Source organism: Argentina anserina, chromosome 2 (assembly GCF_933775445.1).
Source record: "Argentina anserina chromosome 2, drPotAnse1.1, whole genome shotgun sequence".
Classification (NCBI taxonomy): domain Eukaryota; kingdom Viridiplantae; phylum Streptophyta; class Magnoliopsida; order Rosales; family Rosaceae; genus Argentina; species Argentina anserina.
In genome coordinates, this window is record NC_065873.1 from 21345386 (window position 1) to 21361198 (window position 15813).

The 15813-nt window shown below is 36.7% G+C and overlaps 3 protein-coding genes across 9 annotated transcripts; all 3 read right to left on the bottom strand.

Moving 5' to 3' along the window:
- Positions 1-4474: 4474 nt before the first annotated feature.
- Positions 4475-7625, bottom strand: LOC126782152 (zinc finger protein CONSTANS-LIKE 13). Of its 6 annotated transcripts, none has more exons than XR_007670742.1 (6): positions 6730-7625; positions 6405-6617; positions 6041-6309; positions 5624-5717; positions 5220-5310; positions 4475-4735 (listed from the first exon to the last, which is right to left on the bottom strand). XR_007670742.1 is itself a non-coding variant. In XM_050507330.1 (5 exons), the coding sequence occupies exons 1-4, from the start codon at positions 7333-7335 to the stop codon at positions 5627-5629; spliced, it is 1179 nt and encodes a 392-aa protein (XP_050363287.1). In that variant the 5' UTR covers positions 7336-7625; the 3' UTR covers positions 4475-5310; positions 5624-5626. The 6 variants fall into 6 exon arrangements, 2 of the variants coding, with proteins under 2 accessions (XP_050363287.1, XP_050363286.1); XR_007670741.1 differs by having other exon boundaries at positions 4475-4682; positions 5220-5327; XR_007670740.1 differs by having other exon boundaries at positions 5220-5327.
- Positions 7626-9342: 1717 nt separating this feature from the next.
- On the bottom strand, positions 9343-12069 carry LOC126782361 (E3 ubiquitin-protein ligase MIEL1). The gene is made up of 12 exons (XM_050507590.1): positions 11943-12069; positions 11751-11838; positions 11618-11674; positions 11490-11522; positions 11318-11395; positions 11178-11221; positions 11049-11089; positions 10526-10608; positions 10349-10440; positions 10194-10263; positions 9757-9795; positions 9343-9664 (listed from the first exon to the last, which is right to left on the bottom strand). The coding sequence occupies exons 1-12, from the start codon at positions 11999-12001 to the stop codon at positions 9545-9547; spliced, it is 804 nt and encodes a 267-aa protein (XP_050363547.1). The 5' UTR covers positions 12002-12069; the 3' UTR covers positions 9343-9544.
- Positions 12070-12996: 927 nt separating this feature from the next.
- LOC126783692 (membrane-anchored ubiquitin-fold protein 3-like) lies at positions 12997-14576 on the bottom strand. Of its 2 annotated transcripts, none has more exons than XM_050509205.1 (5): positions 14426-14576; positions 14202-14344; positions 13914-14108; positions 13438-13611; positions 12997-13356 (listed from the first exon to the last, which is right to left on the bottom strand). In XM_050509205.1, the coding sequence occupies exons 3-5, from the start codon at positions 14044-14046 to the stop codon at positions 13301-13303; spliced, it is 363 nt and encodes a 120-aa protein (XP_050365162.1). In that variant the 5' UTR covers positions 14047-14108; positions 14202-14344; positions 14426-14576; the 3' UTR covers positions 12997-13300. The 2 variants fall into 2 exon arrangements, with proteins under 2 accessions (XP_050365162.1, XP_050365163.1); XM_050509206.1 differs by having other exon boundaries at positions 14488-14573.
- Positions 14577-15813: the final 1237 nt, after the last annotated feature.

Genomic DNA, 15813 nt, shown 5'->3' on the forward strand with positions numbered 1-15813 from the left:
TGAATTTGATTGCATGCAAATTTAGATTAGACCCTAAGTCAATCTAAATGTTAATTGAAATCTTGCATGATTAGATGATCCCCTAAGGCTCTAATTGTATTGGTGTCTAAAAAGTATGTAATTGGTTGAATTAGAATGCATGATAGGTTCGAACTTGTAATTATGTGGTGTAATGGTAAATTTGGTTTAAGTTTGTTAAAGAGAAGTCGATCATGTAAATAGTAATTTAGGTTTTATTTTAGTAGTTAATAATCAATCTCAAACCCCCCATTATTTGTTAACACTAAAAGTTTAGAGTTCCCTTCAATTCCCCGGAAAGAACGATCCCTGCTTATTCTATACTAACAGTGATGTTTTACAGGATTTATTATAAACGTTTTAACAAAACGATCTATCACGTACTCCAAATATAAGACTAGCTAACAACTTTACCGATAGAATGTAGAGAAGACATGAGATACCTTCGGCCATTGCACACATTGGATTGGTTCTTGCAGAATATACGCACAATATATACATGGTGTTCGTGATGTATACTGGATACTGATCACAGAGTATTGACCCTAGCTACCCCAAGGTACAAAACTGTACAAGCTGCATGTGTAAATGTACGTAATGTTATAAAACATAGAATCTAAAATGATTTATAAGTGAAGACTCGAAAGCATAGAATTTGTAAGTGAAAAAATAATTTTACTTTGTTTATGTACTACATTTTTTAATTTATCATATATACCTTATTAAACATACTGTTTTTTCGATGTATTACATTATTCAAAATATTATATTATTTGAGATGATTATATTAATAAAATTCTTTAATAAAATCATCATAAATTTAAAATTTATTTTAAAAAATTATATCGCTATTAATTTATATATTTTATGAGATATATATGAATTCTCAAATTTCTATTATCTTATAAATTTAATAAATTATTAGTTTAGCACATTAGTTCCGAGATGGGACCCGTAAAAATTATTATTTTTATGAGGTTATTAATTAATTAGATATTAATTTGACGAGTTTTTATTGTAATAGCATTCTGAACTTTGAAAGTAAAAACAGAGTTTTTCCAACAATGTAGATATCAAATCATAATTTCGTTACTGTACTTAATTATATCAGCTTTAAGTTGGGCAGTAGTGTAAAATCAACCAACGAATGTTGTCTAATTATGCTAGTGATTCAGTAAATGTCATAGTTTTCTTGTAGTAAGTTAAGAGAATTAGAGATATTGAAGTGAAACATGTAGACGTACTTAGGGGTGTTAATCGGTTTGAATGGTTCGGTTTATAGGTGATACCGAACACCAAACCGTTATATTTATTCGGTTTGGTTCGGTTTGGTTTTTCACTTTTTTTTTCAAAAACCAATCGTGTTCGGTTTGGTTCGGTTTGGTTTTTCTCTGGTTTATATCGGTTTTTCTTTCGGTTATTTTGTAAAGAAAATCGGAGTTTCTTTACTTGTCTATCTACTTGATTCTGAACGAAATAAAAAGAACATGCGGACAGATTTGCAAAATTCTATTTACAAGATATAGTTGCTTCACAAATGCATACAATTGCAAAAAGCCACTAAACAAGTTATACCACATTAGTAGGCATGTTGTCGTTCCAATATCTAAAATTCAAAATATTAAATTTTGACCGTCAGATGTGATCAGCATATTTAAATAAGGATATGGTAAAAAATTCATCTAATGTTGATAATATTTGGGTCTCGATCGATGTGGTCAACATTAACTTAATTTCATCTAATTAAGTGAATTTGTTCTTACCCCCTCCTTCTTAACTAGTTTTGGTGGATTTTTTCATGCACACACTCTCACATATATGTGATGTAGCAGCTCGTGTAAAATTTTCAAAAATTTTACGTTCCAGGGATAAGGCTACCCATAGGTGATAATAAGCGTAAAAAGGGTTGACCGCCTCGATCGGGACACAAACGTTATCGAAAATATGTGATTTTTTTACCATAACCATATTTCACTATACGTAACGCATCATGCGGACAAATTTGCAAAATTCTATTTATAAGATATAGTTGCTTCACAACTGCATACATTTGCAATAAGACCCTTAAACAAGTTATACCACATTAGTAGACATGTTGTGGTTCCAATATCTAAAATTCAAATTATGAAATTTCGACCGTCGGATGTGATCAGCATATATAAATACATATATGGTAAAAAATTCACCGAATTTTGATAAAGTTTGGGTCTCGATCGATGTGGTCAACATTAACTTAATTTCATCTAATTAAGTGAATTTGTTCTTACCCCCTCCTTCTTGACTAGTTTTGGTGGATTTTTTCAAGCACACACTCTCACATATATGTGATGTAGCAGCTCGTGTAAAATTTTCAAAAATTTTACGTTCCATGGATAAGGCTACCCATAGGTGATAATAAGCCTAAAAAAGGTTGACCGCCTCGATCGGGACACAAACGTTATCGAAAATATGTGATTTTTTTACCATAACCATATTTCACTATACGTAACGCATCATGCGGACAAATTTGCAAAATTCTATTTATAAGATATAGTTGCTTCACAACTGCATACATTTGCAATAAGACCACTAAACAAGTTATACCACATTAGTAGACATGTTGTGGTTCAAATATCTAAAATTCAAATTATGAAATTTCGACCGTCGGATGTGATCAGCATATATAAATACATATATGGTAAAAAATTCACCGAATTTTGATAAAGTTTGGGTCTCGATCGATGTGGTCAACATTAACTTAATTTCATCTAATTAAGTGAATTTGTTCTTACCCCCTCCTTCTTGACTAGTTTTGGTGGATTTTTTCATGCACACACTCTCACATATATGTGATGTAGCAGCTCGTGTAAAATTTTCAAAAATTTTACGTTCCAGGGATAAGGCTACCCATAGGGGATAATAAGCGTAAAAAGGGTTGACCGCCTCGATCGGGACACAAACGTTATCGAAAATATGTGATTTTTTTACTATAACCATATTTCACTATACGTAACACATCATGCGGACAAATTTGAAAAATTCTATTTATAAGATATAGTTGCTTCACAACTGCATACATTTGCAAAAAGACCACTAAACAAGTTATACCACATTAGTAGACATGTTGTGGTTCCAATATCTAAAATTCAAATTATGAAATTTCGACCGTTGGATGTGATCAGCATATATAAATACAGATATGGTAAAAAATTCACCGAATTTTGATAAAGTTTGGGTCTCGATAGATAACATATTTAATTATGTATATTAAAAATATCTATAAATAATATAATTTCTTTATAATATATATATATTCGGTTTTTCGGTTCGGTTTCGGTTTTCAAACGTCCCAAACCAAAACCACACCAAATCTTTCGGTTTGGTGCGGTTTTTTTCGGTTATGGTTCGGTTATGGTTCGGTTTTTTTCCGGTTTTCGGTTTTCAATTAACACCCCTAGACGTACTACTCTTTCAAACGAAAGAACTGAATTTTGGACCTACCCTGTTTCATCGGCATTAAGTTTATAGAAATGGACGGATAGGAGATCTCATGCGAACCTTCAGTCATTGTCAGATTACAGCCTGAAAAGATCTCTACTTTTGTTTTCTTCTTTAAGAACAAGAATCTCCTACCCAGCTACGTGTTACATTGCAGCACCAGAAACATCAGCTACCGTTGTAATGAAGAAAGAAATGCATGGGGTAGTTTTACACAACTTTCAGAGTTTTTATAATCTATGCTTTGAGTTCCTTCTTTTGCGTAAGAATTGCAAGAGCAATGTCGCCTTTGTGCTAAGTCAGCAGCATGTGTAATCATAGTGGTTGAACTAAACTTGAAGGCCTCAGTTCCCATGCTTAAACTCGGAAATTCTTCACCTAGTCAGCAGCATGTGTAATCAATCCTCAATTCAAAGGAACGTGATTCGAGTCTGAATTGAAGTAATTGTGTCCTGGTTTGCAATCTTCGTATTCTGTTCATATAAAACAGCTGCAAGCGCAAAGAGTGGTGCAGAATTGTGGGTTCCTATCTGAGAAGGTAACGATGCGTAACTCAATCGGGAATGAGCTCCAGAGATTGTAACGTACTAACGTTCAACCTCAGCCCTTGAGTTCACCGTTTTGACTTTTGAGGAGTTAAAGTGTATGAGCTGGTTCTGTTGCTGTTATTAACTAAATTGAACTAGTGGTGGATTAGCAACTAGGTTGATGCTTTCAACATTGGAGAGGTTGCCCTGGGAATAGGGGTGTTACTCACAATAGTCACCGTGATGAGCTTCATTGAGAAGCCAATACTGGTACTCGTTCAAATCAAATATGCAGATAAAATGTTTAGAATAAAGGATGGCACTGCTTTGGTCATGGAACTCATTGGACTCTTCTTGTTGTTTGTCACCAGATACAGTTTCAGTATATGATTTGAATTGTGAACGTATAGCTATGTTCAAACACATGTATTACAGTTCCAACCCCCAAAACAAATCTCAAAAACTTGTGTATAAGTTCAATCATATAAAACACAGAATCTGGACGAATAGATGTATGACCCACTATGCTTATGATCTTACTTTGACATGTAGTGCCATGAACTCGGCTCCATCACAGGAAAACAGAATCTGAAGGCTCTGGCCCGAAAAGATCTTCATTTGATGCTTTACTCAGCGCAATATAAATCTTCGATCTACTACCTACGTGTGACATTGAAGCACCAGACAATCACTATGTTTAATTTTCCCTGAGTCTGTCGAGAGTGAAAGTTGAATCCGGTCAAATGGTGATGCCTAGAAACTTTATGCATGACAAAGAAGTATTTGGACATTTGTTTCTTAATCAGATCAACTCTATCTTGTTTTCTCTTGGACTAGATTCTTGTAGGTACCATATCGGTATGAGATTTCATAGAGTCGATCTGATAAGATTGAACAAACTTTCTCCATTTTCTACATTGGAGCTTTAGAAAACCTGAAGTCATATGACAACTGCATGCATGACAAAGTAAAACCAAGTTTGTTTAAGTAGGACATGAGAAGCTTTATACATTATCATTCATCACTAACTAGCGACTTTACTACGAAGGAAGTAACCTAAAAAACAGAATTTTACATTATGCGAAGCAATCTAGAAATTAATAATCCAAACAATAGCTTCAAAAGCTATCGAGTACAAGATTAGTAAATAGTAACTACTAAACTAACTGTAATAAGCAGTTTGGTAGGACTTCGTACCAGTGCTTCCGTGACCTTGCAAATGTTATATAAATTCATAACCTCCTCTCAGTACAAACTTGACGAGCCACTCGTGATCTGATTACCATATCTGCCAACTACCATATCCTATTATCATTTTAAGAAAGTGAGCGAGTAACATTATTTCTTAAATGCTACTAACATTATTTTAAAAGATACATCAGAAGTAGAAAATTTCTTCATTGCTGCCCCCCTGCCAACTACTGGCCTGTACATTATTTCTTAAATGCTACTAAAGATGCTATAAGAACCAGAAGGTAAATGCAATGTGAAATTGATATGCTGAGACTTGATTATCCAGAAATACACTTCCAGATCTACCAGCTAGAAGTAGATACTTTCTAGTAAGTGGAAAGTATATCGGAACTGTCATATGTGCATACCATTCAGTTCTCTATTTTCGCAAACCGTCCCTTGATTCTTGTCCTACTTTCTGCGCGCACCTTCCGTGACTCATACCTGATGTGCTTATCGTACCTGTATTTTTTAGTTTTCAAGGAAGACATGTCAATAAACAAGCTATAAAGATAATGCAAACATGATATACAGTGAATTCAAGCAGAAATTAATGGAGGTGCATAAATAAGCTGATTAATACCACCACCACTTGATGTGAATATTATCAAATTAGGAGAGGCAAACTATTCGCAATTCACATCGATGTATCACAGTCCATATAATCATTAACAAGATATTAGCACCTAAAAGTCATAAGATTTTAAGAACTAGTTTGAAAAACGAAAACTATAGGTTCTGAATGGACAAACATAAAATTGCAGACTTTAATGATGGTGTTATACCTCCTTGTTTTCTTCTTCTCCTTGTACCTTGTGAGAGCAGACTCCCGATTTATAGTACATTCATGTGGAGGAACTCTTGGTAAGGCTGAAGAGGCTTCAGAAGTCATTTGGCCTCCAAAACCATCACTAGTATGACTTGCAATTCCATCATTATTCGAATTCAAATCAGGAACCATAGAACAGTCCTGAAGGTAGCTCCTCTTTAACCCTTTGAGGAAAAGATCTGGACTTGCAGACTTGCCATATTCATTAGCCTCAAACTCTTGTGCCTACATGAAATGAAAACACATCCAACCATATTTTTTCTCAGCTTCATCTATGTCACAACAATAGATGTCCAGCTATGACATAATAGAAGCATTACCTCATAAGCAGGAAATGCAAGCGGCTCAGCATCCTGTTCAAAACTTGTACAAAAAGCCCCTGAGTGCATATGTTGCTCAGTCTCCGGTGATTGGAAACTCATGAAGGAATTAAGATCCACATCCTCATTCATCATTTTGGGTTCGAACTTTGCTGCAACCCGAAGCTGACTCAGTATCTCTTCCTTGTGTCGCCCACACTTTGCATTCCGGTTCTGATTCCACAACAATATTCCAAAATCAACTTAAAAATTTACAACAGAACCCCAAAACAAATAACTGAATGGAATCGAAATCTGATCTCAAAGCAGGGTTAAAGTTACATACCTTAGGCAGAGGAGGAACCCCCATAGCCTGAAACTTATGACCCGGATCCGAAACAATCAAATCATCTAGACTAACAGCAGAGGGAGTTTCCCAAACCAGAAAATCCGAAAACCCATCAGACATGCCCAAGGACCCATCAAGCCCAGACCCATCAAACCCTCCACCACCACCACCACCATTACTCTCCTCCTTAAAAACCAAACCTTTCTTATCCAGATTCTCAAACCCCACAAAAGCCATCAGCTCATTCAACCCAGGGTTTCCACTGAACCCCTCCACCGGCCTCCTGTCGTGCACTGTCGCCGACGACAGGTTATGCCTTTCCCAGTCACAGTTCTGGCAGAGCACAAAACTCTCAGTAGAGCAGAAAATAGAAGCAGGGGCCTCATCACAGGCGTCACAGAGCTGTGACCGAGTGTGCTTCATGAAAAGCTGATTAGCAGAGTGAACTTCCTTATCACAAGAGAAGCACAGCTTAGCAGAGTCGGCTCTGCAATATAGCAAAGCCATAGAGACTCCACAGTAATCACAAAGCCTCTTCTTTCTCTGCTTCTGTGCCCCCATGTTCTGCTGCACTAGCTCTTCTTCTTCCTTGAAACCATTCATTTCTTCTAAGCTCTGGTTTAACTTTCCGGGTGTGGTTGAATTTCGGAGATGGTATTTATTCGTGTAGCTTTGGAACAGAGCAAGGTATTAATGCGGGAGGAGGAGAGGTGGTGAGAGCTTATCGTTTCTTGATGAACAAGGACCATCATAAAGATGGGTTAGGTTGATTTTTCAAGCTCTCTCTAGACTCGTAGCTTCGTCGACGGAGACCTGTTTCACCTTAACTTCATCTTATTCAGGGTTAAGCTGCTATTTACTACTCCCATGACTTTCACTCTGTTTCTCTGCAAAAGGGGTTTGATTTTGGAATTTGCTACGTGAAAATGAGTTCACGTGTAGTTGATTTAATTTTCTTAACATTAAAGCTGGAAAGTTCAATTTTTGACGTATACATTCAAACTTGCCAGAGTCTTCTGCCATTTCGACTGTGTTGTATCACTTTCCACTGTTTCCACATTTGGTTCGTAGTGGTGACGTATGTGATGAGCTCAGAGTTCCTAGGTCGTACATCAGTTTCATAGAGATGAAGGAAAGATTAAAACGTTGCATAATGTGATCCATCCCAAACGGTTATTAATCGTTTTTTTTCATCCCTAGTTAGACTACGAAGTTACTTGTGAACTAGACTGTGAGCTAGACCGTTAAATGAACTTATTTGACTAATCAGTAATTTGTAGGTTAGACGTGTCACATAAAACCTGTTGCAATGAACACTTCAAAAACACTTATGAACAAGCTTGTTTCATAAGCATAACCAAAGACTTTAGCCATTTTAACTAAGATCCTTGATCTACAGACACAGGAAGTCAGTTTAGAGTTTCTTGTCTAAAACAATCTTTGCTGAACACTCTTGACATGGAAGGCTTCCACTATTAAAGTATTAATCTACCTTCTACGGTTTACTACTTTACTTCCCCATTCTAAGGTGACGCCGATAATTTACAGTATTTACTTCCGTAGGTTCCTAGTAGTAGTCTTAATTGCTCAAAAGTTGGCATAGAAACAGATAGGATTTTTTTTGGTGAATGAATAATCAATAATGGTCCTCTGAATAATTGTAAGTTGAAAATGCGCATACGGTGACATACCATCCAGACCTACTTCCAGATTTGCTCCAATATCACTATCTGTCGAAAGCACAAAACGGCGAAAACGCTTAGGGCAGACTTCGAGACATTTTCAGACGTTTGGGGTTGTAAACGATGTTGAGATATATCTCACCGATCAACTCGGAAATACCTAATTCTTATGTAACTAAAAATTTCTTTCCATTTGTAAAAATAAGTCTACAATGGAACTTTTCCAATAAAAGACCATCTTGTTAAGGACTTAATAAAGACTAATTTGATTTACCTACTTTTCGATCTCATATTCAAATCTCGACCGTTTAATTTTTAGATATATATGAGTAGATCATCCTTGTAAAATTTCATCAAAATTAATAATTGTTAAGAAATTCTTAAATGTAATTTACTCATTATGAACTTCAACGGTTCATATTTGACAATTTTAGTTCGTTCACTCATTTAATCTACTTTAATACCTTAACAATTACTAAATTTGTTGAAAATTTGTATATTTAATCTACATTTATATACCTACTATCTAAACGGTTGAGATGAAAAAATATGACCAAAAAATAAACCTAATTAATAATTAATTAGAAAGTCCTCAACTACTTCCTAATAAGATGGTCTTCATCCGAAAATCTCTCAGTCTATAATATCACAAGCTCTTTCTTTTATTTTCTTTTCTGTTTACAATAAAAACATCACATGTCTCATGAGGGGTCTAATTCTATCACTGCATATAGAGTCGGATATCACGAAAGTTGAACATGCAAAGAATGACTCCACAAGGAGAACATGACAAGCTGCCGACTTGTCTCGGGTGTCCTTGTCCTTGGCAAGAGAATACCTTTCTTGCACATTCAAGTGCATTTAGATATTTGTCATAATGTCAAAAATCTTCCAAACAAGTTGCTCAACTAGTGTAGAAGATGGAATGGATAAAATGAATGGAGAAACCTGATTCAGCTCAGACACCGATGAACCAATGATTTGATATGAAATGGATGAACCACGACAACTTGTAGCTTGAATTCTTTGATATATTCGGGATACAACAACAAGAGGAACATGGGACAATTCTAGACAAAACACAATCATAGTCAAAAGCGTCAATTTCATTTTTCCTAAGCAATTGAATGTCAGTCTCGACCACCTGAAACTCTGCGGGTGTTATATGAACTGCAATGGGTGCACTTGAGCCCAAGAATGTGGAAAGACACATTGCATGTTTTGACACAATCATTGCAGAGGATAGTCACCTGGAAACAGATAATGGCAATGCAATTCATGTCTATAATAATGTGTATAAGCTACCAGATAAACTAAAACAAACGATGGATAGCGCCGGTACCTCATACATGTACTCCTGCGGCATGGGAGTATCTGCAATCTATCGTCCAAAAGAGAAGAAGAAACAGCAAATCAGAATGTGTGGTAACTAGCAGCAGACATATAGATAAATATCATAAATGACAGAATAGTAGAAATCAAAGACCAACGGACTCCAACCACTATGAGATGAGCCCAAGACACAAAGCTCGAAAACAGTTGATAGCTAAAATAGAAACAATATTGCAGTAGCACAACAACTAGAAACAGGAGGCAGAGGAATTAAAGTGAAGACTGAACTAAACAAATGTTGGGACTTCCTAAGGTTAGAGTGTTTTGAAGAAGAAAAAAATATGGACCATCCTTTACAGAAAGCTTGCAAAATGTTGATTAAAAAAAAAACGACAACTTGACATAGACTACAAAAATTGAAGAGGAACAAACAGCAAATTTGCTTACCTCTGCATCCAACATACTCCAGAAACGAGTCATGTTGATCAATGTCTTGGAGCAAAGTGGGCAACGATACCTGGACGATACATCCATAATATATGAGCAAACAAATACTATTTGACACATCCAATTTACAAACTAAGAATTAAACATTATTTAACTGATTCTGTGAGTGCATCTCAATGAAGCAATCTGTATGCATTGTGTGCCCGCAGTTCATTATTGAAGTGCCTTTAACTGAGTCAAAGAGATACTGTCAGGATAAATAAACAGTTGTTAGACATTCTTTATCTGTGACACACCTTTGAAATAATCACTGTAAAAGTCAAAGAACGAACCTCGTAACAAACAGGGCAGTGGTTCTTCATGGAATTTTCTACACACAAGTGATTATCACGTAGATCCACTCCATAGCAAGACCCTATTTAATGGAACACCATTAGCAAACGAAGACCAGCCTAAGAAATGAGTTAGATCAACATAATTTGTGTGGATACTTCCGGGACCATAAGTTGATGTTTAATTGTGTATATTTTTCAACTCTTAGCAGAAATTCCCAGCAAATTTTATCTTATTAATCACTTGACCTATTGTTATATTTTCCACCTTGTTAATTTAGGTCTCTCAACTAGGTAGTTAGCTATCCATAACACTAGAAACCAATATTTTTTTACCATTCATTAGAAACTCATCTTCTCATATATCAGATGTGCATTAGTTAAGCCTGTACCTAATACCATAGGTGTATTAAGCATAGAGCACAAAGCACGGTACATTCGAAGGTGTGAGATGAAAATGGGAATACAACTATGTAGTTACAGAATAGCATCACATATCCAGAATTGGACACAGAGAGCGTACCACACTTCTGACAGTGGAAGAAGTTGTCACGGCCACCAACTCTAGCAAGTCAGAAATGAATCAACTATCAATAAAATCCCTAATCAAACACAGAAAAATCAAATGTAGGAAGATAACAAGTTTGCTAACCTACAAATTCCGCACTCATTGCAATGAAATTGCCCTTTGCTGGTCTGCATTGTTAATCAGTACATTAACATAAACCACTAAAATACACCACACACAAAAATTGCATCCAAATACAACTCCAACAGACACTACCATCTTACATCGTCATCAAAGAAATTGCAAATGTCGCAGAAATACTCTCCCATTTGCACACCACAGCTTACACAGACCTGAGCAACCTGTAACAGATTCCAGACCAAAACAAAAACATCATCCCTAATAACACCAAAACCTTGCAACAGCATTCAATCGACAAAAGCACCGAAAACAAACCTCTTGCTCGGCATTGCAAATGCAGCACACTACCTGCAACACCAATTCCAAATCAATCAAACAGTTACGCCAAACCAAAACAACTCAAACTTTCAATACAACAGTGAATATATCAACAATGTCCATACCTGCTTCACATCCTGCCTCACAATTTCGTGTCGATCCTTCGGGTTGCTCAGAGAGCTCTAACAACCAAAACAAACAAGATTAACCAACAGTAAAAAGTAAATTCCCAAACTACAGAGAGAAACAGAGAGTTACGGCGGCTTCGTTGTGGCAATGTCTACAGGAGAAGATCCGATCGCAGCAAGGGGCTCGAATCTTGCAGCGTCGCCGATAATGGCTGCACCTGAAGCACCACACAAAACCCAAATTAGCCGCCGGAATCCACAAACCCTTAGAAAACCATAGAGCTCTGCAAAAGCGTTGGGTTAACTCTGAAATGCTATTTACCCGTGCGCGAGCTTTTCGAAATCCAGTGGCTTTGGCGCCGGAGACTCGGAGTATTCCATCGCCGGAAAAGCTCAATATGGCCGAGTCTGATACGAATTCTTGACTCTAGACTAGGACGGTAAATTCGTAATCAGAATCGGGTGGCCGGCACCTTTATATTCCTGATCTGTGTCCCCAATGAATCCAACGGCTGACATATTTTTTACTTTCTTTCCCTTTTATAGTTTTTTTATTTTTGGGACCGTTTTATGGCGCGCTTAATAAAATTATTCGGATTATGCACCGACAAAGTTTTAAACTTATAAGTGAGTAACTGATATGCTTATGTGCCAACGAGTGCTTTGATTAAAATTCTGAAATTTGTAGCCTATTCTATTTAACAATTATTCACATATTTCTATTTGATATATAATATCCCGGAAAGTATTGAGTAGAATGTGTGAACATAATATGCATCTTGAATGAAAAAAATGAAACAAGAAATATACCCAAATTTCTCAGAGTTATTAAGATACATATCTAGTGTACTATTTGGAGATTACCTCTTCAAACATGACCCCTTCCGTCAAGTTGTTCATCCAAATCCTGACATTAAACATGCATTGTGTAGTCTTCCACTGGATTCGTCTATGGTGCAGCGCTGCATACCATACATACCGAATCGGACGGTAGATAGAGGGTGTCTTTAAATGCACTTGGGGCCCGTATGGTGTATGAATAGTGGATTAGAAGTATGTATGGTATGCAGCGCTCCACCATAGAATTCCGTCTTCCACTCTAATTTTTGGCAAATGCATGTTCATGAATTATCCATATTTGTTAGAGGTTCTTGCAGTTAGTTTATGTTCTTCTTTTCTTGCATCCAACCAAGGTCCACATGTGTTTGGACTTCGGATAATCTTCTATGACCAAATCACATATAATAACATTGTGAGCCTTACTGTGGCACTTCTCCGACTAACAATTCGAATTCCATGTCTTTTCAATCTGTTCTGATTGGTCTGAAATAGGGAATAACATACGTAGCGGCAACAGAAGAACCAAAGACAAAAGAGAAGCCCTCAAACCCAACACAGTTTCTTTCGGCCACCAGGCCACAGCCAAGTCCAAGAAGAAGAAAAGAAAACACGAAAGCATCTAAGGATTCTAAGCATCTCAGAAAGTCAAAATCTTTGTAGATTCAGTGCAGCGCTACAAGTTTGACATAAGTAAACAAAAGCAACTCAATCACTATAGAGATGTGATCTAACTTTCACACCGCAATCAACTACATCAGAGAAGAAGAACGTGTGAAAAGCGCAGTCCTCACTCCTCTGCAATGGCAGCCATGGATGGAGCCAAGGGCCTGCCTTCCAGGTTTAAAGAATGGTACATGAGCACGAGTTCATCTTTTGCATGTCCTTCTGGTTTTTAGCTGCATATACAAGTCATAAGTGAAAACAGGGTTTCTATAGCAAAAAACTTGACACAAACTAAAAAAGATTGCTAGACCAACCTTTCTTCTCTTTGGCAATAGTGGGCTGTACAACCACATGCATGGTTATAACACTACCAGGCAAGTTCCCGAAGGACGTTATTCTGGATTCAGCAAGTGTCTTACTATTCTCTAGAACTTTCCCACCATGTATCAGTTTCACTTCATTCACTGTCTTGGGTGTCACTGTCTTGGCTGCAATGGTCCAAGAATCTCCATCAATTACAAAAAAATATCACCATCTCTAACATAGGAAAATTTCCTTAATCTGCAAATGCATTTACAACTAATCTACCCTATCAAAGGCTATATACAACAATGTGTCAATATCTCTCATAACGTAACCAGACACATTATTGTATACAGTGACTCAAATCAACAAACCTGTCAGCAATTATCAAAATACTAATCTATCTAAATACGACACAATCTGTTAACCCTGAAGTTCAATCAACCAAGAACAGAATCTCGAAAATGCATACAGCTAATAAATTTACCTTGAGGCCACTCAGAAAGTAACCTTTTCTTAAGAGTAGCTACAGTCATGGAAGGTGCATAAGAACTATGCCCAATATCAGTTCCATCATAAATCCTGAACTTAAGCTCAATGCGCTCCTCTCTCTGAGACATGATTCACTACACTACCTAAACACAAAACTTCCACTCCCGAAATCCAATCTCCCCCAACTCACCTGCCACAAAAAAAAAAAAATCCCAATTTCACATAAATCATCAAAATTCTATATAATCAGAAATGAAAAACCCAAAATTACTAACTGACTAACCTTAGAAAACTCAACTAATCGGTCAAGAACAAGAATCAAAGGCTTTACATCTGAATCAAAAGAATCAGAACCAATCCAGCAAAGTGAGCACCTCATATGACCTTTCCACTGCTTCCAGTACTCCTATCAATCTCACTTAATCTCTACAATGATGTAACGTAATTTACAGTCATAAATATATTCATAAATAACATAATCACAGGCATGAAAGATAGAATCTTTACCCATGTAAATTTTTCACGAAATTTAACGGCGTAAAAAATCGGGGGAACGAGATTAAGAAGACCTGGATTCTAATCAAGACTCTCACATCTTCCGGAATTGTGCTTCGTCTTCATCCTTCTTCTCAATCGTGAATCGTGTAAAGAGAATCGAATCCCAGAGCGAAAAGAAAGAGACGCATTAAGAAATTACGGATCTTTGCAGGGCTTTTATCTCCTGCTAGTCATTCGAGGGAGGTCTGTCTCTTTAATCCAATCTGATTTTACCACGTGTAAGGAACATGTCATGCAACGACGAATTTACCCCTGTTTTGGTGCGTTGTTGCATTGTGATTGGGTAGGAGGAGATGTTGGTAGAAGCAGTCGAGAGTAGTTGGGTCAAAATGAGGGAAGCAGTTGAGGTCCAAACGCGCCACCAATCCATGAATTCGTTACCGTCAGTTACTACTTCACCGGCGCCGCTAGTTCAGCCAGCTTTCATTTGACCATAATGCCCCTGTGAGTGTATGTATTACTTTTTAAAAAAATTTATTTATTTAACAAATTATGTGGACAAAAGAACATGACCTCGCATGTCTGATAAACTCCAATAAATAGGATAAACAAAAGCTCAATCTAGCATGTGTACACCCACACATGCAAAACCATAGATATAAAAACCCCTAGCAAATAACAAACTCTTAGCCAAGAAACCCTTAATTAAAGGACGAGATGAAGCTGATAACATTGACAGACAGTTGTGAGATACCAATAATAGAGAAAATAGACATATCGTGATGCTTCTTGTAAGGATGAAAAGAATGTAGAGCAGACTCTCTGAATAATTCCAAAAGAACATGACCTCATATGTCTGATAAACTTCAACAAAGAGGATAAACAAAAACTCAATCCGGCATGTGTACACTCACACATGCAAAACCATAGATATAAAAACCTCTAGCAAATAGCAAACCCTCAGTTAAGAAACCCTTAATTAAAGGACAAGATGAAACTGGTAGCATTGACAGACAGTTGTGAGATACCAAGAATAGAGAAAATAGACATATCGTGATGCTTCTTGTAAGGATGAAAAGAATATAGAGCAAACTCTCTGAACAATTCCAAAAGATGACGTTGGGCTTTCAACACATTAAAAATCTTACATTCGAAACGCACCAGATTCCTAGTGATCCAAATAAACCAAATTAGATTACAAGATACTAGAAACCAAAGTCGACGTTTAGGTTTTGAAAACGCTGAAACACCAACATCATTAAACACTTCATCAAGGGTACCCCCAAAACGAGAATGAATGAGAAAATAAAAGTCAAACCTATTTCCATAAACCCACAATTTCAGAACAATGCAAAAGAAGATGTGTACCCGATTCCGCATGACTTCCATAAAAGGAG

Excerpts from the sequence above, each read along its gene's own strand:
- LOC126782152 (XM_050507330.1), bottom strand. The coding sequence starts at position 7,335 with ATGAATGGTTTCAAGGAAGAAGAAGAGCTAGTGCAGCAGAACATGGGG. Across the intron at positions 6,618-6,729 it reads GGGTTCCTCCTCTGCCTAAG|AACCGGAATGCAAAGTGTGG; the intron begins GTATGTAACTTT and ends TTGTGGAATCAG. Across the intron at positions 5,718-6,040 it reads GAGAAGAAGAAAACAAGGAG|GTACGATAAGCACATCAGGT; the intron begins GTATAACACCAT and ends TAAAAAATACAG.
- LOC126782361 (XM_050507590.1), bottom strand. The coding sequence starts at position 12,001 with ATGGAATACTCCGAGTCTCCGGCGCCAAAGCCACTGGATTTCGAAAAG. Across the intron at positions 10,609-11,048 it reads CTTCCACTGTCAGAAGTGTG|GGTCTTGCTATGGAGTGGAT; the intron begins GTACGCTCTCTG and ends TCCATTAAATAG. Across the intron at positions 9,796-10,193 it reads GGAGTATGTTGGATGCAGAG|ATTGCAGATACTCCCATGCC; the intron begins GTAAGCAAATTT and ends TTTGGACGATAG.
- LOC126783692 (XM_050509205.1), bottom strand. The coding sequence starts at position 14,046 with ATGTCTCAGAGAGAGGAGCGCATTGAGCTTAAGTTCAGGATTTATGAT. Across the intron at positions 13,612-13,913 it reads ACTTTCTGAGTGGCCTCAAG|CCAAGACAGTGACACCCAAG; the intron begins GTAAATTTATTA and ends GGACCATTGCAG. Across the intron at positions 13,357-13,437 it reads TATTGCCAAAGAGAAGAAAG|CTAAAAACCAGAAGGACATG; the intron begins GTTGGTCTAGCA and ends TTGTATATGCAG.